Genomic DNA, 25,821 nt, shown 5'->3' with positions numbered 1-25,821 from the left:
ACCCTAACCCTAACCCTAACCCTAACCCTAACCCTAACCCTAACCCTAACCCTAACCCTAACCCTAACCCTAACCCTAACCCTAACCCTAACCCAAACCCTAACCCTAACCCTAACCCTAACCGTTGTCAAAGCATGTCACCTTGACTGAGACCGGTGACTTAACGCAACCGTCGTTTTTCTCAGTTGACCTTGTCACCTTGACTGACTAAACTGGACCGTCGGCTTCGATTAGAGATGTACTAAGCATTTTCCTACTGCGAAGAGAAATTACGTTTTTTTCGAGCAGGTAACTGAATCCAACATATCCTCCTCGACGCCACGATTTTTCCAATCAGAATGATATGTTTGACAACTATACAACGTATCTTGTAAGAATCTGGCATTCAAGCGTCAATATCTTCGCTCACGATGGAGCTAGTATCTTAAAGTTTTGCCGGCCCTCCCTTTTCGGGTTCTCTAGGTCCAGTCCGATTTTCGTCAATTCCCGTCACCCTACTTTTTTGCCGGTGATACCATGGTACCTCTTGATACCATGGCCCCTCCCCCGACCCGGCGATCCCTACCGCTTATGGTCTAGTCTTGCCCAAAACAGAGGTTTTATGCCATAAACCCTCCATGTACTAGTAATAGGCTGTGGGTGTGGCCGTGCCCTTTCGGCTTCAGCCTGAAACCGTCGATGTACTAGGAATAGGGTGGTTACAAGTAAACCCGTGAGACCATTCAACTAAGTAGGTGTATCAAAAACATGATCTCGTGTGCACTGCCAAACAACTATTCCTCTATCCTAAAGCCTGGCGGCCCTCGTACGACCAACCCGCGTCTTCCTCCTGATCTCCTCGACCTCCTCCTTCTCCAACCAAAACTTATCGCTCGTCTCGCTCCAGAGCAGCAAAGTTTCTGCCTTTCTCACGTTATACTCCGCCAACAACTCCTCCTGACTCTTCGTTGTCTCCACTCCATGGCCTTTTGCTTCCGCCTCCCTCCTCTTCTTCAGCCCTTCTGCCAAGTCCCGGAGGTTGAGGGGGTCGACGGTTGCGGCGATTTCGGCGCCTTGACCCGTACATAGTGTTGATGATCCTGCGGCATCACCTAGGAGGACGAGGTTGGAGCCGTAGGTGAATGTACGGGCAGAACAAACTTCGACGACGAATGGTTTCGTCGGACTTCCCCACACGATCGGCATCTCCTCGAGCGACTTGTACTCCGAACAGAGGATCTCGTTGGCTTTGCCGAGGACGTAGTGTCCGATTGAGCATTCGTCGGTCGGCTCGATAACACGAGGAATCTGGAGACCGAAAATAATGGATCCTTGATGCGCGAAATGTGCGGACTCGACTTGTCGCTCCAACACGCCGCTCTCCCCATCGCGACGGGGAAGGAGACGGAGACGAACGGTGCCGGAGGGTGGAGTCTGACTCTTGACTTCGAACGTGATGAAAAACTGACGTTCCAGGGGCCCGGGGTGGGAGGGGAGGAGAAGGTTGGGTTGATCGAGGGTGGGGAGGGAGGAGGCAGTTAGGCGGTGGTGGCGGAGGTAGGTTATGCCGATATCGTGGAGGGCTTCTGGGTCGCGTTTGCCGGATGCGATGACGATCAAGTCTGGAAAGCCGAGGTCGAAGTTGGTGCCGTCTCCGTTGCGGGACAAGGTAGCACGGAAGCGGTCGGTGGTGCGAGTGAGACGGACGGTTGATTCGCGGAGGATGATGACGCCTTGTTGGTGGGCGACTTTGAGGAGTGCGTGTTCGAGGTCGGCGATTCGGACGGTGTGAGTACTGTGCTGCATTCCCAGATCCCTCACAACGGGAACGTCGTACCCCTCCTGCCTCCAGTCCACAAACGGCGGCCTCATGCTCTCGACCGTGATCTCCCCCTCACTCCCCTCAACCGGGACCGGGAACTCCGCCTCCATGTCCATAATCCTCTCGATCTTCCCTTCCTCCTCCAAGATCTTCAAAGCTCCGAGCAGGGACAACTGACGAAGCGTTTCGGGTCGGAGAACGACGAAGTTTGTGCGGAAGTGGGTGGGGCGTTTGTCGATGAGGAGGGTAAGGTAGCCGAGACGGGCAAGGGTGATGGAGGCTGCGAGGCCACCAGGGCCGGCGCCTTTTATGAGGGCTGTTGGGAGGTGGAGAGAGTGGCGGGAGTGAGAAGAGGTGGTGGGGGTATTGTTGAGCGGCCACGGGGTGGAAAGGCCGGTGATGTTTGTGGTCGTGGTGGATGGAACAGACGTGGGAGTAAGTTGGTGCGTCAGTGGACCCATTGTTCAATGTTTGGCGGACGAGTGAGTTGGGTTGTAGTGGGAGAACCATTGAGGATCCGTATTGTACTCTTATATATGTTTTTGACCTGGGTGGTAACGTAGATCGAGTCATTGTCAATGGACTTTTGTCATTGAACAGGATCCCGCCGGCGCCGGGTCCGACGGTGAAAAAGAGCGGGGACGCGAACTTGGATGTCATACAAGCTTCCGCTGTCACACTGAATGTCCGCGCCGCACATCGTCAGCCCTCAACAGGAAGAGGAACTGATGGTGTAACGCGTAGCTGTCAGCGTCGGAGGTCGGAAGGTGTGTAGCATCAAAATGGTAACCTTAACGGAACGTTCACGTGCACCGCACGGGTGATCATCGGGCCGAGTGCGAGGTAATCGACGTGTGACGGGGCATCCCTTTACCTGGTCCTCGTCATGTAGCATACTGAGCACGGCGATGTACACAATCCGGCAATGTGCAGGCAACACGATTATCTAGGCAAGGCGTCGTAAAGAGTTCCCACGGCGTCCTCGTCGACTACACGTTCGCAAGCGACGTTTTGCGTGTGTCCGGACAGCTGTGTACGCCACCTCAAAACGTCGGAGACTGGCACCCAGGCCTACGCGAACTACAGAGATTCTCTGCTGAACCCGTGTCTTGCGCCGCGCACACGCTCACTCATGTTGACAGACTGCGGGAAGGTCATGGAAGGAGCGGATAGGTCTGCCTCTTACAGTCGTACGTTACGGGTTCTCATTGCACAAATTGTCAACTTGAGAGACCACAGACCTCACGCGGACCGAGCTAGGCCTTGTGCTTCGTCGTTGCTCATCGGGCTTCTCGGTGCCGTCTTGCTGGACTCGAGCTCTCCAAGTCTATCGTGACTGACAATTCTGATCAGGGGCAAGAAAGATCGTGGATTGTCTGAACGTTACGCACGTACGTGATGCGTTGTTTACGATATGGCGACGACCGTGCGGTCCGGATATTTGTGCCATGTTGCGCATTACACAACTGCATACGCCATTGCGCGGTAAAGCGGTGTGATATTTTCTGGCGACATGCGACATGCGCCAGGCTCCCTAAGCTCCAAGGGAGCGCAACCACTAAGATAGCAACCAACAGACTATTGTAAGATGAACCGGGGTGGGTTCTGGTTGCCATGGTACAAGAAGACTCAGGCGCGCTCTCGCAAGAAATACAGTAGTCACTGCTTTGTCCTCGGAAACGGGTAAAGATTCAAGAATCGTGGGAATGATCCAGTGGTAGAGGTCTCACGCTCAAACACGTTACACAATATCTATATTACTCTGGTCTGTCTTCGCTGTCATGAGTTGCGACGCTTGAGGTTGCAGTTCCATATGTATTATCAGTTTGTCCAACAATGCACAACACTTGTCATGGATATACCGGATCCCTACCACGCGACCTCATCCTTCGCAACACCCTCCGTAACCTCCTCCACGCCCATCTGCTCCATCCTCACCCATCCCTCAACCTCACTCAAATCCCTCACCCTCCCAGCTCCCCCATACCTTCCCTGCGCTTCTCCCTCCCCCCCTCTCCCCTCCCCAACCGTCTCCGGCCTCCACCTCCACCTCTCCTCCATCTCCCTCTCCAACACTCCCTCGAGCGAGTCAGCGATATACGACCCGATCGAAGGAAGATGCTTGAACCCGTGTCCCGAGTCTCCGGTCGCGAGTTGGAGGCGTGGGTGTGTGGGGTGTGGGGTGATGAGGAATGCGCGGTCGGGGGTGTCTGTGCACCAGCAGATTCGGGCGTGGGTGAAGGGGCGGGACGACCATTCTGGTACTGTTTCGGCGAGGAGGTCTCGGATTGCCGCCTCGCACTCGAGGGGGATTGAGTAGCGGTGAAATGGGACGCTCTGCTGCTGCTGCTGCTGCTGCGGCTCCGGCTCCGACGACGACGACGACGACGACGACGACCGGGGGGTAGAGGTGGTGATGTAGGATGTGTACCCGGGATGCTCGTTACACACTTTAACCTCCCCCCGCACCGCATCCGGCTCAAAAAAGAATCCCTTGACAACGTGCAACAACACCGGCGCATCCCGAAATCTCGCGCGTTCGGATTCGGTGAGTCGAATATGTGCCAGCGTCCAACATTTCGCCAATAATTGGTTGTGGAAGGGGAAGAGTGTCGATGACCAGGCGCCTGCGGCGAGGATTGTACGGGTGGCGAGGTATTCCGTACCATCGCTGGATTTTGCACCGAGGATGTCTGGGAGGGAGGGGGAGGAAGAGGGGGAGTAGATGAGGTATGTGACGGTGCCGGCGGGGCCAGAGACGAATGTCACGCCGAGCTCTTTGCAGGCTTTGACGCAGGAGCGGAGGGCGTCAGCGGCGTGGACCCACCCGCACCCCTCTTTTTGGTAGGACCCTTTCCAACCGTTCATCTCCCCTGACAAGACCGGGATGATGGCGCGGAACTCGTCTCTGCCGTTGACTTCGATCCCGCGGTTCGGGAGACCGTCCAGCTCCTCCTCGAGTGCTGCCATGTTGGAGTCATCTGCGGCAAAGAGGATTCCGGTTTCGTGGAATGCATCTCGGAATACCGGATCTGTTCGCCATCCTTCCAATGCCTTCTTGGCCAACTTTTCCGTAAATTTGTCTTTGTAGACGGATTGTACGACTTTGTTGATGTCGCTACCGGCGGAGAGGGGGGAGGGGGGTGGATGGGGATCGAGGACTGTGATGGACGTGTAGTTGCGGCGGGCGAGGTGGAGGGCTGTTGAGAGGCCAAAGGTGCCGGCGCCGATGATGAGGATTGGGGAGGAGAGTGTGAGGGGGGGTGGAGGTGGAGGTAGTGTTGAAGACATGTTTGCGATTGTACGGTGCGACAGTACGGGTGCTTTCTTGATGACGGACGGGACTTATGACTATTGTATCGGGAGGATGGACCTATACTTGACTCGTCGGCAAACCTAATATCCTACTTGACTCTCGGTACGTTCTCGGCAAGTCAGAAATTAAAGTTTGGCGTCGGATGGACCTTCGCGCGAGATGAGTTGGCTTGTGACGCGGATGGACCTTACAATGATCTTGTCGCGATGGAAGGGAAATCTTATCAGCTGAACGATAACGATAGATAGATAGCTACTTAAACTCCTCGTCTTACCTATCGCTCCCTAATACTTGACTCGTCCACAATTGCAATGGCAGGCGAGCAAGTCATCGAAGGCCAAGCCATCGAACTCTCCCCCGTCGCCTCCACATCCTCCACCCACCGCGACCGCGACCGCGACCGGAAACTCAAGGGCGCTGGCATGGGCCGTGACGACAAACACATCTACGAAGTCCGAGGTGAATCACCAGCAGACGACCCCGAACGCCAATTCCAAGGGAAATACATCAACGCTACCGAAGATGCCACTGCCGTTCTTCCAGACTCCGCAGACGATTCCCCATACCCGGAAGTCAGAGCCGTGGTCCCACCGACCGATGACCCGACCCTCCCCGTCAACACCTTTCGCGCTTGGTTCCTCGGAATCATCGCCGTTGTCATCGGAGCAGGCGTGAACCAGTTCTTCTCGATGCGATACCCCTCCGTCACCATAACCTCCCTCGTCGTCCAACTCCTCGCATACCCACTCGGGAACGCACTCGCCCACATCCTCCCACTCGTCACATTCGATCTCGGACCGAACCTCGGCGGCCGCTGGACCCTCAACCCAGACCGAAAGTTCAATATCAAGGAGCATACGTTGGTGACGATCATGTCAAACATCTCCTACACGGCCGCGTGGGCAACAGACATCATTCAGGCACAAGTCGCCTTTTATAACCAACCTGCGCCGTATGGGTATCAGATCTTGCTCGTGCTTACTTGTCAGCTGTTTGGGTTGGGTGTCGCGGGGTTGGTCAGTGATGTGCTGGTCAAGCCGGCGTCGATGGTGTGGCCGTCGACGTTGGCGAATGTCGCCTTGTTCCAGACGTTACACGATCGCTCCAACACAATCGCGAATGGGTGGCGGATTACGAGGTTCAAGTACTTTCTCATCGTATTCGCCGCGTCCTTTGTATGGTACTGGTTCCCCGGGTACTTGTTTACCGCGCTTTCGTACTTTACCTGGATTTGCTGGGCCGCCCCCAACAATGTCGTCGTCAACCAGCTCTTTGGACAGGTTCAGGGATTGGGTTTTTTCCCGGTCACGTTCGACTGGAGTCAAATCGCATACAACCTGAGTCCGATCCTCTACCCATTCAACGCACAAGTCAACACGATCCTCGGGTGGTTCATCTTCTTCGCCGTCCTCCCCCCGATCCTCTACTACACAAACACCTTCCAATCCGCATACCTCCCCATGTCCAGCGCGACGGTGTACGACAACACCGGAGCCGAATACGACGCGACGAGGATCATGCGCAACGGCGCCTTCGCACAAGATTTGTACGAAGCGTATTCACCGCCGTTTTTGCCTGTGACGTACGCGATCGCGTATTCGACCGGGTTTGCGGTCTTGGCTGCGGCTCCCGTGTACGTGTATCTGAATTACGGGTCGTTGATTTGGGGTGCGCTCAGGGGACGGGGGGGACTCGACGTTCATGCGAGGTTGATGGAGCGGTATCGGAGCGTGCCGAAGTGGTGGTATGCGGTTATCCTCCTCGCCGTGTATGGAGCGACGATTGGCACGATGGAGGGGTATTCGATCGGGTGGCCCGTGTGGGCGATTACGTTGGCGTTGGGCATGGTCGTGTTTTTCGTGTTGCCGATTGGTGTCGTGTATGCCATCACGAATCAAAACACGAATCAGATGACGGTGTTGGGACAGATTATCAGTGGGTACAGCTTGCCGGGCAGACCGATCGTGGCACTCACGTTCAAGTTTTATGCCTATACGGGGATCTCGCAGGCCATCTCTTTCTCACAGGATATGAAGTTGGGGATGTACATGAAGTTACCCAAGATTACGGTGTTTTGGGCGCAGTTGGTTGCGTGTGTTGTTGGTGCCCTCGTGCAAGTCGGGATTCTGATTTTCATGTTGGAAAATGTGGAGGGCATCTGTACGCTGGATCAAGCGGACGGTTTCACTTGTCCCCAGGGTCGGACGAATTATGCGGCATCGGTTATTTGGGGTGCGGTGGGTCCGCAGAGGCTGTATTCGCCTGGCAAGATTTACTCGGGGTTGATGCATATGTTTTGGATTGGTGCTCTCGCTCCCCTCATCACATGGCTACTCTTGAAGAAGTTTCCGACGAACAGGATCCTGAAGAACCTGAACTGGGTGGTCATATTCGGCGGCACGGGAAACTACCCGCCCGCAACCGGGGTAAACTATACCTCCTGGTTCGTCGTCGGTGCATTCTTCAACTATTATCTCAAACGCCGACGCTCCGCTTGGTGGCAAAAGTATGCGTATGTCACGAGTGCTGCGTTAGATGCCGGGTTAGCGATCGCGGGGATTGTCATCTTTTTCGCGTTGGGGTATTCGGGGGTTGGGGGGTTGGAGTGGTGGGGGAATAGCGTGTGGCAGGAGACGGCGGATGCGAGGGGGACGGCATGGTTGAGGATGCCGGAGAAGGGGTATTTTGGGCCGGATACGTGGAAGTAGGTGGCCATGGGCAAGGAGGGACGGGGAGTATCGATGGTGGGGGGTGGGGATGGGGGGTGGGTGGGGGGTGGGTGGGAAGGATACCGTGAGATACCTTAAATTCGAGTGTTTCTGATAATGTGATGCGATATACCCATAGTAACGTTTAATACGACGTCACCTACGGCGATGGGCTCTGATTTAACTTCTTGCCGTCACGAACGCTCCCAGCGGTTACATGGGCAGTGTGTGAACCGTGTAAAGGTGCGGCTGGCCGCGTGCGAGGTTACGGAGGGTCTCACGAAGATGGAAGTGCGGGAAGATGAGATGGTAGGAGGTATTCGTCGAAAACGCGTATAAGTACTATTCGTGTCCAGTACATCCGTAGGAGAAATCGAGTCGAACGCCGAGATATAAAGCATACTCTTCGTCCGTAGCGTACGCCAAGCTTCTTTACGATCTCCTTACCATCCATTCCATAACCACAATCACGCCAGCGATATGTTCCCACTAATCGGCGCGACGAACCTCTCCCAATCATTCCCCCTTCTCTCGGCATTGCGCCCCGCGGTCGTGCCAGTCTCATCCAGCTCCATATCCCTTGCTTTCCAGACTCTCTTTACGATACCGCGGGCGCGGGCGACGTTGGCGAGGGTGTGGCGTTCCATTTCGGCGAAGACTTTCAGGACGAAGCGACGGCCGCCTATGTCCGAAAGCCCGTCACTAATGGTTATTGATGAAGGCTTTGTGGGAGAGTAGAAGTCCTCGAGCGGGTCGAGCTCAACGGCCGCCACGAACACAGGCCATATTAACCCCGCGTAGGTTCCAAGTTCGATGAGGAGTTGCACGCCGGATAGGATCTCGTGGATATACGGTCGGATTTGCGGGGTAGATGGTGCGGCATCGCGGAGTGCACAATTGAGGAACACGACGGCTGCAAGACGTTTGAGCTTTGCTGCGAGGAGTAGGGTAGGGATTTCAGACGGGGCTGTGAATGTTGGAGGATGTTGGTGCAGGGTAGAGAGGCGCGATTCGAGGTCTTGGGTGCGACTGAGGAGAGGGTGTGCGATTGTGTTGGGCGTAGCGGAGGACTGGGTAATACCGTCAGTGGGACAAACGCAGAGTTTTGTTAGAGCGGCGCATACCTGAGCTTTCCACCTCGTCAACTCGGTGATCTCGCTTAAGATGCTGACTAGCTCACGAGAACATCCCATCCATGGATCAATCGTAGTCAGATCGTCAGCATTATCCACGCCAGGTTTTCGCCAGTGCTCCATCGTGAACAACGGGACTTCCCCGCACGCCGTACGCCCAATAACGTCCTGAAAGGCGAAGAACTTATGCGCAAAGTCGATGACCGGGTTCCCTTCCTCAACTACGACGGGGTCGTCAAAGTCAAGATTGGTGATCAGCGTTGACGAGGACCTTCTGCGTGCAGCAAGAAGTTGACGGCGAAGGGCGATGACTTGCTTGGCGCCGCGAAGATGAACTACCCATTTTTCGTCGCAGTCGCTAGCGATCTGTAAAAACCATTTGTCAGTCGCGTGAGATCTTACCATACTAGGGTCGTTGTACCTCGGATAGACACATCATCATCATCGTAACCAATGACTCACCCTCCACTACCGCTTGCTCACCGCCTTCGCTCAACCGTTTGCGTAAACCTGCCACTGCCAGTCCCTTGTGCTTCAATGCTTTCTCCTTCCAACCAGTGTTTCCGCCTTCGATCCTCGCCAGGTGCGACGCGGCTAAGCCTAACAAACTATGCATCATGTGACTTGATCCGCTGAAGAGGGCGAGCGGTATGATCAACGTCTGGAAGGGCGATGACGACGTAAGCGACGTAAGCGGGCACAGTGATGAGATGTAGTAGTTGAGTAGGTGGGAGTCGGTCTGAGAGAAGGTATGGTTAAACTGAATTGGGTGCAGGAGAGGCGAGAGAGCTGGTACGTTTTGGCCCTGAAGCAAAGGTGACAGTGGCGATGGGGAGAACTGGCCATCGCCGGAGACTGAAGGTAAAGAAAAGCCGGCGTGGGCAAGGAGTACGGGAAGAGCTGCGGGATCGAAAGCTCCCGTCATCCTCGAGGCCAATGATGCGATGCTGCCAAAGGTTGATCCGTTGTCGTCTTCATCGCAGACTATCGCACTGGAGATCTCGGTGAAGTCATGGACGGTGTTGTTGATAAAGTAGTAGTCGGCGTATCGTACACCTGTACCTCTCATCTCGCTGTCCGTAACTCTCGTCGGCACACGCACCCTTCTACCACTCTTACTCTTTGTCCAAACACCTTCCCGCCCAAAGGTCAAACCCTTCTCCACCATCTCCTCTTCCCATCTCAACTGCACTCTCAAGATCTTGCACTCCAGTTTCTTCGTCTGACATTGTAAGCAAATCGGCCGAGTTTCGTCGCATTTGACATGGCGATCGCGGCAGGTTTGGCAGCCATTGCGGGAGCGAGTCAAGGCGGGACCATCATTCTTGTTTCTTTTGCGAGGCATTGATCGTCTTCGAAGCTGCTGGTTTCTCAATCGATGTAACTGAAATGGAATATCAACTCATATGTGGCATTTGGCGGAGCTGAGGTTTGTCGCCTGATCTGAGCATATTGGGCGTTGCAGATGCGGGGGTCGCCGGTCCGCGCTTCACCGCTGCAAGGGGTTCAAATCGGCGCAACCTTATTCACAGCACCGTGGGATTTCAGGATATACTCTCGTCTTGGTGGGTATAGATGGTCATAAAACACCATGTCCGTGGTGAGATCTGCCGCAGGCTTCGTGACCAGTCTATGCCGTCCCTGGTTCTCTCATCGATTCAGACTAAGCCGCTCCCTCATCATTGTACTTCCATGGCCTCGTACTCCCTACGTAGTCACGTACGGTCATCGCTGCTGTTGTGCGCTGTTGCGCAAGAGCCTTAGTTGCACAAGTGCGTAAGTGACAAAATATCCGTTGCGCAACGTGTGCCATAGCACAAGACTGCATTATTGAACCTTTAAAATGCAGCTTACCCGAATATGCTTCTCTGATCACGATCCTTAGCCGAGGCGGAGTCGTCAATCGAGGTGGAATATTAGTCCTTATCCAACTTCTTCCGTCAGCTTAGACTATCTGTTCAGGACCTACCTTTGATAAAAATGCTGGCCATGCCACCCTTGTTGCGTTATGGTCTATGTGGTAAGTCTTCGGCCCTCGTCGATTCTTACCTCTCTCCTCTCTTCTCTTCCTCTTCCCCTCCACCTGGGTCTTACAGGTGCGTCAGACGTCTTCTCTCCTCTTTTCCAGCTCTCTGGTTCAGCTCGCGTCGTGGTCTTATGACCCCTCTTGGGGTTTCCTGCCAGGGTCATGCTCCCAGTTGCGTGTTGATCTTCATCGCGACTTTGCACTCATTCCCAAGGGACGTAGCTACTAATGGTCATGTCGTTAAACCTGATCATCTCGTTGCTACTGTTGATTTCTCTTCATTAACGTCTCAGGACATTTGATATCCACGCTTTGCCTCCATCGGTCTGACATGCTTGCTGGTGTACGTCAGAGCGGTAGCAATTCTCTTCCTCTTCTCTTCGATATGTCCAGTCGTAGATGCAATCCAGGATTATCGATACAGTTTGCTTCCCCACGACGTCTGTTCGTCACAACCGCGCACCGCCGGATTCGTCACGACGGCACACCAGGCACGGTGGGTTGCGTGTACCGCTCGCCAAGATGGATGCATGAGCAAGGCAAAGCTAGTTGAATAGAGAAGAGATCATTCACGTCCTTCATAAGTGTATGATGAGCGACAATGATTTTTCGAGAGCCAAAGACTCGCGCGGTTCATTGCCAGACCGAATCCGGCCCAACCGCAGGCTGCGCGAGGCTAAGAATCGTTAGCGTAGAACAGTTTTCTACAAAGATCGGACGAGCGCCCGGTTTGGTTTCTCTCCACAACCCAACACTTCCAGCTCCTTGGTGGTACCTTGGTACCACTGTGAGCAAGCACTACCGATGTTGCTTGGCCTTTGCTCATGGTCTGACTCTTGTCAGGCTATCGCGCAGATGGCTACTGCCAGCGTCGCTCAGTGTGGATCTACGATTGCTAACGGCCGTCTTTTCTGAGAGTGTAGCAAATTGTGTACTGAAATCCTCAGAGGTTTCGCGCAGAGGTTTACACTCCGTCGGATTGACTGAGCTGTCCCCCCTTGTGGTGGGTGCATATGGTATGGCACATGGTGGAGAGGTCCTCAGAGGTCTCCTGTCTGCGTTCATACCTAAAGCTTCCGCGTTACAAGTAGTGCTCTGCGAATTGCGTTTTGCATGTGTGTAGCACCTCATAAAAGCTCTTGCAGGATGGTGAAGGTTAGCGGTGGAGCCCTCAGTGGTTTGTGCCGTACAGCTATTGCCAGGGTGGAAAGAGGGCCTGTTCAGAGAGAGGACCTGTCACTTGGTGGCAGGGACGAGGCTGTTGCTCGTCGGCGGTTTAACCATCTCCGTCTATACGGAAAAGGCTGAGCTGTCGACTGGTTTCGGCATCGTTAAGGTAAGGTCACGGGTGCGTCGTACAGCTAGGTAGCACTGGCTTTCGGTACACATGCATAGGCATATGAACGGACAAAATCTTATAAACAACTTCATTGTATGCGCTCTTGTACAACTGCGGGCAAGTCCAGCACTCCTTGCACTTTGGGTGCTCATCGAGTCAATTGCAATACATAGGTATAGGTTGTGCAGGTAACTCCTCACCTTGCGATACACTGACGTCGAGTGGCCTACATGGAACTGTAATTACCTTGAATGGACTAGACTTGTACGTAACGGATTGACTATTCATGGACAGTCCTTTATCATCTACACACAAAAACAACATCGCATAGCATGTATGCGCGTACGCCAGCAGCTGGGTGAAAGAACGGCCACGGTAGCGATGCCGCCTAGAATTTACTTTAAAAGCCGCGATGTTTCCGATCGTCCGTTCAACTTATAATATACGAGATCCTCACATTCACAAGCAACCAACCCGCCCCATCCCTCCTCTCCTTTCCTCCCTCCCCGGATCCGGTGAACCCCAATCCGGTTACCACCTACAACTTCGCCTTCTCCGCAACACCCTCCTCAACCCTCTGCTTCACCGGAACATCGGCATACTTATCCCTCAAAACACGCTTCAAGATCTTCCCACTCGCACTCTTCGGGATTTCGTCCACGAAGATGACTCCACCCCTCAAATGCTTCGGCCGACTCTTCTTCTCTTCGACGTATTTGATGAGGGTGCGTTCGTGGTCAGAGGGAGTGGAGGAAGAGGCGGCCGAGGAAGTCAGTCGGATGAATGCGCGGGGAAGTTCACCGGCGTAATCGTCCGGGACACCAGTCACGGCACAATCCTCAACAAGTGGGTGCCCAAGCAACAAATCCTCCAACTCGGCCGGAGCGACAGCGACGCCTTTGACCTACACACCAAAAGATTAGCGATCTTATCAACGACGAGGTTGCGTATCTTTTCAGATGCACCTTGATCATGTCCTTAATCCGATCCCGAATGAACACCCATCCACCCTGACTACTTATCTCCGCCTGATCCCCGGTACGCATCCACCCATCAACCCAAGTCTCCCGATTGGCTTTCTCGTTGTTGAGGTATCCCATTACGACTTGTGGTCCCCTCACCCACAACTCGCCCGGCTGATCGTGACCTAATTCCTGTCCATCTTCAGAGATGATCTTGATAGATGTGTCGGGGCAGAGGTGCCCGACGGAGCCGTCAGCTGGGGTTGGGGGCAGTTGGTGCCAGGTTGGGACGGAGGTTACGCAGGAGGTTGTTTCTGTCATTCCGTCTACGCGGCTCCATCGTCAGCACTTGCAACGCGAGATGATGGGGAATGGAGAGTACGTACATCCTTGCCACAACCCAGCCTTCGGCCACCGTTTCCGGAAGATAGAGATGATCTCTTCACTCAACGGCGCCGCACCACTTTGGAAGCGTTTCACGAAGGAGAGGTCGTACCTGTTCACGATTGGGTCGCGAGCGAGACGGATCATGATCGCTATGAACGTGGTGTCAGTACTCCGTCTTCGACACGGAGGAGTGAGTGAGAGGAGAGGAAGAGGGGGAGCACGTACGCGGAACGAGCATAAGATTCGTGACTTTGTACTTCGTCACGATATCAAGGAAAGACTTCATCTCGAACGACGGCATCATAACCACGGGGAAGCTGTCCTGGACGGGAACATGCAACAACTGCACCAACCCCGTAACTACCATCAACAAATCAGCACACACCACGCATACCCCGCGGAAAGCAGTGACGACATACTATGAAAGAGGGGAAGACACCCGACCACACTCTCCCCCTCGACGGTCTTGTTCATGAATCGCATTTGACGGGATTGTCCGATTACGTTACCGTGGGATATCATCACGCCTTTCGGGAGACCGGTTGTGCCGGATGAGAAGGAAAGGAATCCGAGTTCTTTGTCGTTCGAGCTGTTTTTCGGGATGGTCCAAGGTCCGACGATCTTCCGTCCTTCACCTTTCTTAATGAGGCCCTCGACGGTGAGGTGACTCGTTCCCTCTCCACTCCCCTCGAGAAGGAAGATATGATCCTTGGCGACACCGGCAGCGGAAGCGGCTTCGAGCGCGACGGGGAGTGATTCGGGTGTGGTGAAGATGAACTTCGCACCGGCGGTTTTGAGCGCGTAGGTCATCTCACCCACCGTATACGCCGGACTCGCACCACTAATGACTCCACCAACCCTGAGCGTACTCCACAACGCAATCGGATACCACAACGTGTTTCTCCCAAACAAGCACGCGACGTCGCCTCTTCCCATACCGTAATCGGTGGCGAGGACGGTGGAGACAGTCTCGCAGTGGGAGCGGACTTGGTCGTAGGTGAGGGATTCGCCGGTCGTGCCGTCGATGAAGGAGGTTGTGGAGGTGGAGTGGGTGGGGCGGTGGCAGTAGGATGGATGGGTGGGATCGAAGAGGTAGTGCCAGATGCTCACGTCGCGGGGGACGCCGTCGGGGATCGTGTAGGGGCTGTCGAAAACGGGCATGGTGGATGGGGATGAGAGGACAGTAGTGATGTTGGGGAGTGAATCGGAGTCTTGATTAGTTACGGGATAAAGCATGAAGGATTACCGCAAGTCATATATACTATATATACCGGTACCGCGTCCGTCCCCACCGCGGCCGCGGCCGACGATGGCTGTCAGTCTCCTCATCGTACACGCGCATCGGCCCCGCCGCGGATACATGTCACCGGGGACTGCGCACATGTCCTTCTCATTTCGTTCGTGTTATTAGTGCGGGGTTAAAGGTGGGGATGTCGGGTGTGTCGGCTCATGCATGTTCCTGGATCCAGCTGCCCAGTCCTTGGGATCAGCGGTGCTATGAGTTTAGGCAAAGGGATTTATATTGATGGTATACTCAGGTAAATCTATCTCACACCACCTCCTCCCTCCCCTTGACATCCCGCTACCTCCTCTCATCACTCGTGTCATAACTCGAATCAACAGCCCCAAGCAACAACTTCACCAACCACATCTCCGGCGTCAACACAACTCCCCCTCCCGTACTCCTCGTCATTTGCTCCGCCTCCATCTCATAATTCGACGTGACATCAATCAACCCCCCGACCTCCCTATTCTCATCCAACTCCTGCAGAAACTGACGCGCCTTCAAATCCGACCCGACCTGCCCGAACATGAGAGATAGTGCGTCGGGACCGTAGCGGGTTCGGGCGAGGGTGGAGGAGGCGTGAGAGATTGTGGTGAAGATTGTTGTGTGGGGTTCGCCCTGGGGGGTTCCGTCTGTGATTGTGATGACGAGGATGGGTTTGCGGAGGGTGTTTGAGCGGGCTGGAGATAGAACGAACGGTTCGAGGACTTTGGCGTTGAGTTGAGTGCCGAGGGGTGTGAGACCTGTAAAGTTGATTTGAGACACGAGCTGCGTAGCCTGTTGCTCGCTCGTGATCCGGTCGCCGTGGACGTTCGAGTTGAAAAATCTCACAGAAATTCCATCATCATCGAATAAACTCGTGGCGAAAGCAACCCGCGACAAAATAAGCTTCAAATCATCAATCCGCTCTCCATTCTCCTCGAACGCCATACTCCCACTATCATCAACAAACAACACGACATCAAACAACGCCAACTTGCACAGATCCACACCCAGTTCTCTCGGAATTCTCCACTTGGCGATCAGCTCTGGTAAACGTCCGGCGGCGCGTGATGCAAGTTGGGAGAGTTGGTGGCCAGTCTGGGGAGAGGGGGGGTAGAATGCTTGGAGACGCTGGTCCTGGATGGTGTGTTCGAGGGTTGAGCGAATCGCGTTCACAAGAGCTGGATCACCTCCTCCTGGAGCACCACCGTAGCCTCCGGGTTGTTGGCCGTAGGGTTGAGGAGGGGCGCCGTATCCTGGCTGCTGGTGTTGCTGACCGTAGGGCGGCTGTTGCTGTTGGGTGTGAGGAGCACCGTATGATGGTTGCCCATACCCATGCTGCTGTTGTTGTCCGTACTGCTGCTGAGGTGGTTGGCCGTATCCACCCTGTTGACCACCCTGCTGTGCACCATAATACCCCGCCGCTGCTCCTCCAGCTGCAGGCTGCTGGGGCCTTGATCCGTAGTTTGGCGGAGGTGGTTGCTGTCCATACGGTGGCTGCTGAGGCTGCTGCTGTCCGTAGCCCTGCTGAGGAGCTCCGTAGGGCGATTGCTGCTGTGGCGGTTGTCCATAACCGGGAGCTGGAGCAGTGTTAACATGGACGTGGACCTGCTGCGCAGGTGGTTTCTGGGGGTTGAGAGCGTTCATACCTCCTTGGAGGAGTGCAAGTTTAGAGGCGAGTCCCATTTTGATTGATGGATCAAGTGGTTCTGAAAGTTTGATTGGGATCGCGGTTGTGGGGCCGGTGGACATATGTCCGCTCGTCAGCTGGGCCGTGCATGAAGGTGCAGGTAACACGTCATAGGGCCATGAGAACCATTGTCAGCAAGGCATTACATTCTGAAGAACTTCATTTCTTCCTTGGTGATTAAGCTCCAACTGCCTACAGCTGACTCCTCTGTGATGCGTCGCATCGACATTGCTACCCGTGGGAAACTTCCTGGGCAAACAACATGCGCGTCGAAAACGACAGACGTGAAACACTAATGGCGATGTCGTCTGAATATCTCAACATCGCAGGCGGCGATAACCCTTACGTGAGGCAGATCCACGGGCCGTCCGATCATGATCACGTGATCTGGTCGAATGTTTCGCCTACTCATTTTGAGGCCGGCTCCTGGCAATTTGCAGTTCGCTTCGTCGCTTGAAAGGGTGCTGAAATGATCTTGATTTTCGTTCTCTAATCGACTCATTTACGATGCCCGTCTCATCCGCACCACGCGCACATGTGCCGCTGCACCCACCTACGTAAACACTCGGTATTCTCCGCACTCCAGACGATCCCTCGGCTCCACTGACCAAAAAATGCGCGTAAACTCCATTCTTCTTATTGGATCGCCTCGCTCCTCCATTGCACCCTTCTTCCCCTCCATTACCTGATCACCGCGATTCCTCGACGACTTCGAACATATCAACATCATTCGACATGTCTCCAGTCGTCCAAGGCAAGGACATGAAGCACCCTCCAGCTTCCTCCATAGAGCCATCCCGTCCCGAGCCAGCCGAGAAAGACGTCCACCAATCCCGCGACTCCATCAAGGATATCTGGGGTGAGCGAAATGGCTACAACGCAAACGAAGGTATCGAATGGCCTGAACGCATCGACGAGCGCTGGACCGAGAAACCCGAGAAATGGGTCCAGTCCGCGTGCGTGTTGTGCTCGAACGGCTGTGGTATGGATATCGGCGTGAAAAGCAACAAGATCGTTGGTGTGAGGGGACGCGGGTGTGATCGTGTCAATAAAGGCCGGTTGGGACCGAAGGGCTTGCACGGCTGGATTGCGAATCACTCGAAGGATCGGTTACTTTACCCTCTCATTCGCAAGAACGGGAAGTTGGAGCGGAGTTCGTGGGAGGAGGCTATGAGTCTTATCGTCGAGAAGACAAAGGCGGTACAGAAGGAGTTGACCTCCCATGGTATCGGGTTCTATACTTCTGGACAGTTGTTCTTGGAGGAGTATTATACGCTTGCTGTCATTGGAAAGGCGGGGTTGGGGACGTTGCATATGTATGTTTGCATGACGGGGATATGTGATGGACTTGACAGTTGGGCTAATTCGGGACTGTAACAGGGATGGTAATACGCGACTTTGTACGGCGACTGCGGCGGCGGCTATGCGCGAGAACTTTGGTTCGGATGGACAACCGGGTTCGTACACGGATATCGATTACACCGACTGTGTCATGCTCGTCGGACACAACATGTCTTCAACCCAAACGTAACCCTCCTCCCTTTCCTTCTCCTCCTCGCTCTTGTGTATCTGGCTAACACGAACAACAGCGTCTTGTGGTCCCGAATCCTCGATCGTCTCGCCGGCCCCAACCCTCCGAAAATCATCGTAATCGACCCCCGCCTCTCCGAAACCGCCAAAAAGGCAACCGTCCACCTCGCCCCGCGCATCGGCACAAACCTCGCTCTCCTCAACGGCTTGCAAAGGGAGCTAATCGAGAATGGATGGGTCGATTGGGAGTGGGTCAATAAACATACGATTGGGATTGATGATGTGAGGAAGATTGTGGGGAAGTGGACGTTGGAGAGGACGAGCGAGGTTACGGGGGTGCCGGTTGAGAAGTTGAGGGAAGCGGCCAGGATTATTGGTAGGTCTAAGCGCGATACCTTGCTACCTTTCACGGTATTGACGAATCCTCTCGTACAGGTACTACGCCGAGGTTGTTGTCCACCGCTCTTCAGGGAGTGTATCAATCGAACCAAGCTACTGCCTCGGCATGTGCGATTAACAACATCAACCTCCTTCGTGGCATGATCGGTAAACCAGGTTGCGGAGTTTACCAAATGAACGGCCAACCCACCGCCCAAAACAACCGCGAAGCAGGCTGTGATGGAGAATATCCTGGTTTCCGTAACAACATGAACAAAGACCACATGCAAGACCTCGCCGATCACTGGAATATCGATCTCATTAAACTCCCGCATTGGAATCAGCCGACGCATATCATGGATATGTTGCATTTTATCGAGATGGGCCAGATGAAGATGTTTTGGATTTCGGGGACGAATCCGCTCGTGTCGTTGCCGGATTTGGAAAGGGTGAGGAAGTTGTTGACCAAACCCGACATGTTCGTTGTCGTGCAAGACTGTTTCATGACCGAGTCGGCACAAATCGCGGACGTCGTTTTGCCTGCTGCGATTTGGGCGGAGAAAACGGGATGTTTCACGAATGTCGATCGTACGGTGCATTTGTCGCATCAGGCTATTGATCCTCCGGGGGAGTGTAGGTCTGATTTCGATATTTGGTGTGATTATGCGAAGAGGATGGATTTTAGGGATAAGAATGGGGATAGGTTGGTGCATTGGAGCAAACCGGAAGAAGCGTTCGAGGCGTGGAAGAAGTGCACCAAAGGACGTCCGTGTGATTATACGGCTATGACGTATGAGAAGCTCACGGGTGGGAGCGGGATCCAGTGGCCGTGTAATGACGAGAACCCGGTTGGGACGGAGAGATTGTACACCGACGGCGTATTCCCCACCGATGTCGACCATGCGGAGAGTTGGGGCCATGATCTACAAACTGGGACACCGGTCAGTTTGAGTGAGTACAAGACGATGAACCCCGCCGGACGCGCGATTTTCAAGGGGTGTGAGTATCGTCCGCAGGAGGAGGTGCAGAACGAAGAGTACCCCTTCCGACTCAGCACGGGTAGGAACGTGTTTATGTTTCATACTCGCACCAAGACTGCGCGTGCGAGGCATTTGAGGGAGGCGGCGCCTGAGCCGTATATCCAGCTCAATGAGGAGGATGCGAAGGGGCTTGAGATCGAGGATGGGGATATGTGTCTCGTCACCTCTCGCCGTGGCGCGATTGAGTTGAAGGCGAATGTTGGCGACATGTCGAAGGGACAGGTGTTTGTCCCGTTTCATTATGGATACTGGGATTCGAGTGATGGGAGGAGTAGGGCGGCGAATGAGTTGACGGTCAACGAGTGGGATTTTGTGAGTAAGCAGCCGACGTTTAAGAGTGGTGCTGTACGCGTTGAAAAGTTCAAGGACAAGGAGGGTGAGGTGAAGATCCATGCTCGCGAGCGTCATTCGGCGGCGATCCATAAGGTGGAGAACAAAGAGGAGGAGCAGAAACGTCTGGAACAAGAGGATCGTGTGAGGCACTTGGAGGATTTCATTGGGTTGATGATTGAGACGAATATCACGTTGGTGGAGTTGTATGAGAGTTTGATTGAGAAGCATCAGACGGAGAAGGAGATACAGGCTGGGCTGAAGGTGTTGAGGGATTTCGCGAGAATGGATCTGGATTTGTTGCAGCCTGTTGTGGAGAAGTACGGTTGGAACGAGAAGGACGCTAAATCCGACTCTGACATCCTCCGCAAAACTCTCTTCCCACCGTCGCGTACCGGTTCCGGAGTGTTTGACGTCTTGATGGATATGCAGGGACTCTTCGTCTTCCTTGCGAACATGGAGGGAATCGTGACGGCGTTGGCACCGGCTGCGAGTGCGTTGTTGGATCAGGATTTCGTGGATGTGGTACAGCAATTGCAGCAGCATGTTCGGAGGCAGAGGAGTTGGGCTGCGGAGAAGTTGAAGGTGAAGGGGCCGCAGACGTTGATTGTGCCCGTGCCGCAGAGTGAGGGGCGTTTGTAAACGAGTTCAGAATGGGGATGGGTATGGGAGGGACGGAAGGATACGGCGGACCACGTGTACGATATGGAAGGATGGACATGATTTTGGGTTTCCGGTTTCGGGTGTCGGGTTTATTGGGGTATTTCCTACCGCACAAGCACATAAATTGTCCAGCACTTCAACCTCAATGCTACCATCGCGTACCTCAATTCATGCTGTCAGTCCGAACTCTAATCCTCGGAAATACCCTCCCGCTACCACCCTGGTATCTCCCATGACGCTGTGCACGTGCATTACGTAACGCAACCGTTCCAAGTCAATTCGACGGTGACGTCAACGCGCGACCAAGCCCACAACGGCAAGCCCAGCACCCTAACCAACGCGCACCGACTTAAATACCCCCGATTGCCCTCCCATCCTGCGACTCACCATCAATTCACTACACAACACAATCAACACAATGGAGTCTTCCCGTCTTCCTCTTTCTCACAACTTGAACTACTTCCCTGCTGTCAAGCCTTCGGCTTTGATCTTGGGTACTTTGTTCGAGCACGTTTCTTCTTTCATCGTCTACGGACCCCTTTTCGGACAGGTATGCTTGACGATCGTCGATTTCCATCTCGAACAGGTTGCTAACGTAGTTCTCACAGACATGGCAAAAAGCAATGTCCACGGACAAGAACTCCGAGTTCTGGGCCTCTAAGGAGACCAAGTCCGCCCTGACAATCTACTCCTCCTCCCTCGTCTCCTCCATCACCCAGACCTACGCCATCGCCGCTCTCATCAACCTCTCCGGTACCGTTACCTACAAGGGTGCCGCACAGCTCGGTGCCCTCATCTTCATGGCTCAGACTATCCCTCAAGTTGTTATGAGCGTTGTGCAGGAGAAGAGGCCTAGGGAGTTGACTTTGACCAGGGTTGTTACTGGATTGGTGCAGACTGTTGGTATGAGTTTGGTGTTGGTGGGTTACGGGACTAGGAGGGCTTTGGTTGGATCCGACTAAGCGTGGACAGTGGAGTGTATGATAGGATGACCGAACGATACCTACTTATGAATTCTACTCATCATTCTCAACAGCGTTGATCTTGTTCTTCCTCGTCTATGTCTTGATTGCTACTTTAATCGACTCGCGGGTGGCTGTGTCCAGTGGCTGTGCCCAATGTCCTTGGATGCGTACGAGTATCCAAACAAATCCGTTCGCCAACGGCAACTCGGACATCCTCAACTTCCTTAAGCTCAAGCAACTGCGATCGCTTTTCTGTCTCTACTTCGTTTCAAGTTGTCCTTCGTACCGATTCGTGCGAATCCGTACCTCATCACCCTTCACCATGAGTCACCGACTTCTGCCTGATGCACACGTCAAGATCTTCGAGAAGGCCTGGAACACAGCACTAACCAACCATGTTTTCCCCTCAGACGCTCCGCCTCTGTTCTGTGATTGGTTTCGATCTGTCCACGAATTTGCTGGCCCTCGGTACGCCTCGGGCATCGCCGAACCCTCAACATGGGACAAGTTGATCCATAACGCTGTTGACTACTGGCGATGTCGAGCATGCATGCTGGCGAAAGAGGGTGATACTGCGTATGCTACGATTATGACGAATGCTCTGGAGGCGAGGTTAGTCCGTTATGTCTGTCTGTATGCTGACATTGGACACGCAGCTGTTTGAGGACAATGCCGCATTTCGCCGTCGATCTCAATGCAAAGTGTACAAGCACGCCAAGCAGAATGCTGATTCGACCTCTCTCTGGCCGAGCACTGGGCCCAATATGACGGAAGGCACACTTGCGCTCTGTGAAGCTGCCAGCACGTCTTTCAAGGAACATGTCCTCTCAGATGTCCCTACCGCTTCTTCCTCCACAGCCTCGCCCGTTTTCCGTTCCTTCAACGACGACGGACAATTCAGCACATGGTCACAGAGCGGTGCACCAGCGCCACCCTTCCCGCTCACGCTCCCGCATGCTGAAGGTATTCCCTTGAAGCGTATTTCTGTCGTTCATCCCCTATCTCACCAACTGTACCCAGCAACGAACTCGTCTCCTCCTGCAGGATATCATGAGAGGCAATCGGTCAATGGTTGGGTGTTGGCTCTAAAGTAATTGACGCTGTCCTTGTCCCGAATCGATCTTCATTGTGCTGAGTCTGTTTCAGTGATATGTTCTCGTCTGTTCGCTGGTACCGCAGGACCCTGTCTCGAGGAGCGTATCGTGGGAAAGGTGATGTATTCACGTTTTAGCATGGCTTATCGGCCATCAATCATCGTCCGTGCCGTTGCTTGTGTGTCGGGATACCATGCTGACGAGGAAGGGGGCTGGAGTAGGCTTTTGTCGTGCGTTGCGGGGAGGTTGAAGTGCTTTTGTTGGTTTTCCATGGCTGCCGAGTATCGTGGTCTTTTCTCCGCGTTTCGAAGCGGTTTAATGTTAGTATTAATAAAGGAAATCTTAAGGAGAGATGTTGAAATCACTGTGTTATTGAAGCACCGACTTCTCTCTTTCTCACGGTGGACGGAGAACACGAACGTAACCCTTTCCTAGCGCAATATGCAGTTCAGAGTGTCAAGATTTGCGTTTGCTCCCGCTTCCTCTTTCTCACCACAACCATCACCCATCAACATCACGACAACAGCAAGATCTGAGGAAGGCGGCGGGAGAGAAGAGTGAAACGATGATATGAAGCATGGTGCCATGATCGATGAGCTACGTTCTGGAATGGGGCAGCTCGTGTCGGCCCATTTGCGAGTTTTATGTATGAACGGCAGCAACATTTCTGCCTAAGAATGACCGTTAGCAGAATGATAGAAGTCTGAAACTTTAGGGTTCTTTGTGCAATTTCGGATCTCATGATTTCACAGGTTGAATGACGTTGTCAACTCTCACCCCTGTTGATGCTCGACTGATGTTCATAAGAAAAACCATGTTCAACTTTGTCTTCTTCTCCTAGCTCAGTGGAATAATCATCTGCTTTATGATCCCTTTACCGTGTGTTTTCTCACGAAGGTAGTTTTTACTACCTCGCACTGTACTCCCCTTTCATTGAGATAACAGAAGAGTTCGACAAAAGTCTACTTCTGCATACATGGTAATTTATGTAGACGCTACATCTTGTTTAATGACAAACCTTCCCTCCTGCATTTGATTGTGCGAAGCACAGTTTCCGGTTTGGGACTCACTGCAGTTTGGCGCCGTTTGCCTCTGTTAGCGTCTTCGCCGGATTTATCCAGACAGATTTTCTCCTCTCAGTTTCTCCTCCAAACTAACACCGTCCACATCCGCATTACCCGCCCACTCGGGCGAGTCAAGAGATGGGAGTTGTGCCTTCGACTCTAGCTCGCGCACTGTGTTCCGGCTGACGATATGGCATACTTCTCGTGACTGGTTTTGTGTTTCTTAGCCCGTACTTCGAGTGGAAAAGCTTTGAGCCATTGATCTCACTGAGTATCTATCCTTGGGCTCCGTTCTAGGGACCTCATGCGCTTCCTCTCGAGTTGGGCTTTCTTGACGGTCACATACCCTGTGCTTGCGGGCTGCGTTCTTCGTTCGCGACGTTCTTCGTCGCAGCGGAGATGCGGGGGCCTCACTTTACGGATATGGACTGCAGTCTTGAGCACCACCCGCCGGGTGTTGCTACTCCGGAACGCATGGCCCTAGTGTTGCATGTCCGACGGCACTCTGTCAACTGTTTAGCCGAGGATCGAGTCTCGTCTCGGTGTGATTTCCCCCGGCTGATCATCTTCGTCTTTCGCCTCCTTTCCTTCACACATTGGGATCCCTCCTCACTCTTTCTGAAACTAACCCAAACCACGCCATCCAGTCTCAGCCTCGGAGTTCCCCATGTAAATAGCCCAGAGCCGGGTGGGCTGCCGGTGAAAAGAAGGATATCTTTTGAAGGTCCTGTCCATGTCCGTGTCCAGGAAACTTGGGTGGCCCAGGAGTTTCTCTCCCAAAATAGCCGCCCACTCAGTCCCCTCGTTTTCGCCGCTCACGTCCTCCCCTTGCACTCGCATCCTCACCGAAAGTCGCAACCTCTCGGCTAACCCTAACCCTCTAGTATGAATGGTATGATGTCAATGAGTATCTCATACTGCCCGCACTCGAAAATAGAGAGGTGATGAGTTTTACTGTTAAGCACACCGAGCACTCATCGCACAATTTCCCACTTACCGATGTACGACCCTCCGACACGCGAAAAGGTTGTTTCCGACCCCGACCCTGACCCCCATATTTGAATTATGAACGAACGCAATGCAACCGTTCACTTTCAAACTTGGTTATAGCATGCTGCAAGACCCAAAATGATTCGCCAGGAATAAGTTGCTGCTGCACGTCCTTACTGTTTAACCATAAGGTTAAGCACATATAGTGAGAGGCAGGAGACGATGCGTTAAGCCTTCGATCTAACATACGATGTCCAGGTGTGGTAGGACGCACCATAGTCATAGAAAAGGAGTAGCCCTGCTAGCCTCGTAACCTGGAAGTTTTATTTTCGCATGTTAACCACTTCCCACGCAGCCGGTCGACGAAACGCAAAATGCTGACGACGTACATTGACGAGAATCAAAATACATGGAACGTATCGCAAATTGCGCATGCACATATCTATAGGGTTGTAAAGTAACTGTGAGGCTTTATGGGGCTCGATACGGTCAGGGAACAGCGGTCATCACCTGCGCCCTCACTGGCCGGCCGGGGCAGCTGCATCTGACTGCAGGAGACAAGGTGAACCGGATCAACGTACAAAAAACACCATAACCACCAGCATGTCCTCCGGATTCAAGAAGTTCACAGTCCAGCCCAAGGGTATCTGGGCCCGTATTTCGAACTTCTTCTCCATCGACCCTAATCGTTCGACCGGTATCCCCCTCAACCCTACATATCGTGTCCCCGCACCCGGATCCCGGTCAGAACGTTTCCAGGAGCCTGTCACCGCTCCTGCCAGTGATATCGCCGAGAACCAATACTTTAACCGCGATGTGCGTCGTCAGTATCCTCGGTTGGCAGTGACGGACCAGTCTACCCTCGCCGGGTTGTTGACCCTTGGCTCTGCGGAGGCGCCTAGGACGGAGTTGATTGGTGAGAGTGGTGCCAAGGACTTGGTCGCTGCGCAGGAGAAGTGTTTGGCTGAGGTGGTTCAGGAGAGGGGTGCGGCTGTGTTGGAGAAGTACCAGGGTTTCGCGCCTTTGCCGGGGACTGGAAAGGGTGGACACCACTGGACTTTGAACAAGAGCGAGGGTTTCGACACTAACAGTATGTCCCATGGTTCCGGTTGGTCTTGGACTGTGATATGCTAACGTG

At 53.7% G+C, this 25,821-nt stretch overlaps 12 protein-coding genes across 12 annotated transcripts; 7 read left to right on the top strand and 5 right to left on the bottom strand.

Moving 5' to 3' along the window:
* Positions 1–707: 707 nt before the first annotated feature.
* On the bottom strand, positions 708–2,546 carry SAICODRAFT_29783 (uncharacterized protein). The gene has a single exon (XM_019167496.1). The coding sequence runs from the start codon at positions 2,260–2,262 to the stop codon at positions 787–789; it is 1,476 nt and encodes a 491-aa protein (XP_019025403.1). The 5' UTR covers positions 2,263–2,546; the 3' UTR covers positions 708–786.
* A 1,202-nt stretch (positions 2,547–3,748) lies between these two features.
* SAICODRAFT_44304 (FAD dependent oxidoreductase) lies at positions 3,749–5,059 on the bottom strand (the record flags this gene model as incomplete). The annotated part of the gene is made up of 1 exon (XM_019168772.1): positions 3,749–5,059. A coding segment is annotated over one exon (1,311 nt), but the record flags the coding sequence as incomplete, so codon positions are not given.
* A 480-nt stretch (positions 5,060–5,539) lies between these two features.
* On the top strand, positions 5,540–7,825 carry SAICODRAFT_54840 (putative OPT oligopeptide transporter; the record flags this gene model as incomplete). Its single annotated transcript, XM_019169325.1, has 1 exon — positions 5,540–7,825. One exon carries the CDS (start codon positions 5,540–5,542, stop codon positions 7,823–7,825), a length of 2,286 nt encoding a protein of 761 aa, XP_019025401.1.
* A 439-nt stretch (positions 7,826–8,264) lies between these two features.
* On the bottom strand, positions 8,265–10,549 carry SAICODRAFT_70492 (uncharacterized protein). Its single transcript, XM_019170578.1, has 3 exons — positions 9,380–10,549; positions 8,950–9,324; positions 8,265–8,895 (listed from the first exon to the last, which is right to left on the bottom strand). Exons 1-3 carry the CDS (start codon positions 10,301–10,303, stop codon positions 8,293–8,295), a joined length of 1,902 nt encoding a protein of 633 aa, XP_019025400.1. The 5' UTR covers positions 10,304–10,549; the 3' UTR covers positions 8,265–8,292.
* Positions 10,550–10,583: 34 nt separating this feature from the next.
* Positions 10,584–11,595, top strand: SAICODRAFT_29781 (uncharacterized protein). Its single transcript, XM_019167495.1, has one exon. The coding sequence runs from the start codon at positions 10,939–10,941 to the stop codon at positions 11,284–11,286; it is 348 nt and encodes a 115-aa protein (XP_019025399.1). The 5' UTR covers positions 10,584–10,938; the 3' UTR covers positions 11,287–11,595.
* A 1,072-nt stretch (positions 11,596–12,667) lies between these two features.
* SAICODRAFT_90862 (acetyl-CoA synthetase-like protein) lies at positions 12,668–14,833 on the bottom strand (the record flags this gene model as incomplete). The annotated part of the gene is made up of 5 exons (XM_019171719.1): positions 12,668–13,227; positions 13,289–13,611; positions 13,672–13,821; positions 13,898–14,032; positions 14,092–14,833. 5 exons carry the CDS (start codon positions 14,831–14,833, stop codon positions 12,862–12,864), a joined length of 1,716 nt encoding a protein of 571 aa, XP_019025398.1. The 3' UTR covers positions 12,668–12,861.
* A 427-nt stretch (positions 14,834–15,260) lies between these two features.
* SAICODRAFT_45934 (uncharacterized protein) lies at positions 15,261–16,118 on the bottom strand (the record flags this gene model as incomplete). Its single annotated transcript, XM_019168832.1, has 1 exon — positions 15,261–16,118. A coding segment is annotated over one exon (858 nt), but the record flags the coding sequence as incomplete, so codon positions are not given.
* A 1,273-nt stretch (positions 16,119–17,391) lies between these two features.
* On the top strand, positions 17,392–20,549 carry SAICODRAFT_55015 (putative periplasmic nitrate reductase; the record flags this gene model as incomplete). Its single annotated transcript, XM_019169338.1, has 4 exons — positions 17,392–17,945; positions 18,010–18,156; positions 18,219–18,535; positions 18,595–20,549. The coding sequence occupies 4 exons, from the start codon at positions 17,392–17,394 to the stop codon at positions 20,547–20,549; spliced, it is 2,973 nt and encodes a 990-aa protein (XP_019025396.1).
* A 421-nt stretch (positions 20,550–20,970) lies between these two features.
* Positions 20,971–21,532, top strand: SAICODRAFT_18348 (DUF1761-domain-containing protein; the record flags this gene model as incomplete). Its single annotated transcript, XM_019165942.1, has 2 exons — positions 20,971–21,120; positions 21,179–21,532. The coding sequence occupies exons 1-2, from the start codon at positions 20,989–20,991 to the stop codon at positions 21,530–21,532; spliced, it is 486 nt and encodes a 161-aa protein (XP_019025395.1). The 5' UTR covers positions 20,971–20,988.
* A 329-nt stretch (positions 21,533–21,861) lies between these two features.
* SAICODRAFT_29779 (uncharacterized protein) lies at positions 21,862–22,635 on the top strand (the record flags this gene model as incomplete). Its single annotated transcript, XM_019167494.1, has 1 exon — positions 21,862–22,635. A coding segment is annotated over exon 1 (466 nt), but the record flags the coding sequence as incomplete, so codon positions are not given.
* Positions 22,636–23,732: 1,097 nt separating this feature from the next.
* On the top strand, positions 23,733–24,660 carry SAICODRAFT_216951 (uncharacterized protein). The gene has a single exon (XM_019166454.1). It carries the CDS (start codon positions 24,093–24,095, stop codon positions 24,561–24,563), a length of 471 nt encoding a protein of 156 aa, XP_019025393.1. The 5' UTR covers positions 23,733–24,092; the 3' UTR covers positions 24,564–24,660.
* A 627-nt stretch (positions 24,661–25,287) lies between these two features.
* Positions 25,288–25,622, top strand: SAICODRAFT_78609 (21 kDa subunit of NADH dehydrogenase; the record flags this gene model as incomplete). The annotated part of the gene is made up of 1 exon (XM_019171125.1): positions 25,288–25,622. A coding segment is annotated over one exon (335 nt), but the record flags the coding sequence as incomplete, so codon positions are not given.
* Between the last annotated feature and the right edge of the window lie 199 nt (positions 25,623–25,821).

Source organism: Saitoella complicata (genome assembly GCF_001661265.1).
Source record: "Saitoella complicata NRRL Y-17804 unplaced genomic scaffold SAICOscaffold_7, whole genome shotgun sequence".
NCBI classification, from domain to species: Eukaryota; Fungi; Ascomycota; class Saitoellomycetes; order Saitoellales; family Saitoellaceae; genus Saitoella; species Saitoella complicata.
The sequence above is the reverse complement of the archived record's forward strand: the minus strand, read 5'-3'. Positions and strand labels throughout refer to the sequence as shown.

Coding starts and splice junctions, on each gene's coding strand:
- SAICODRAFT_29783 (XM_019167496.1), bottom strand. CDS start 2,262: ATGGGTCCACTGACGCACCAACTTACTCCCACGTCTGTTCCATCCACC.
- SAICODRAFT_70492 (XM_019170578.1), bottom strand. CDS start 10,303: ATGCCTCGCAAAAGAAACAAGAATGATGGTCCCGCCTTGACTCGCTCC. Junction 9,325..9,379: donor TGATGATGTGTCTATCCGAG/GTACAACGACCC, acceptor TGGTTTTTACAG/ATCGCTAGCGACTGCGACGA. Junction 8,896..8,949: donor TGACGAGGTGGAAAGCTCAG/GTATGCGCCGCT, acceptor GGTATTACCCAG/TCCTCCGCTACGCCCAACAC.
- SAICODRAFT_29781 (XM_019167495.1), top strand. CDS start 10,939: ATGCTGGCCATGCCACCCTTGTTGCGTTATGGTCTATGTGGTAAGTCT.
- SAICODRAFT_216951 (XM_019166454.1), top strand. CDS start 24,093: ATGCGGGGGCCTCACTTTACGGATATGGACTGCAGTCTTGAGCACCAC.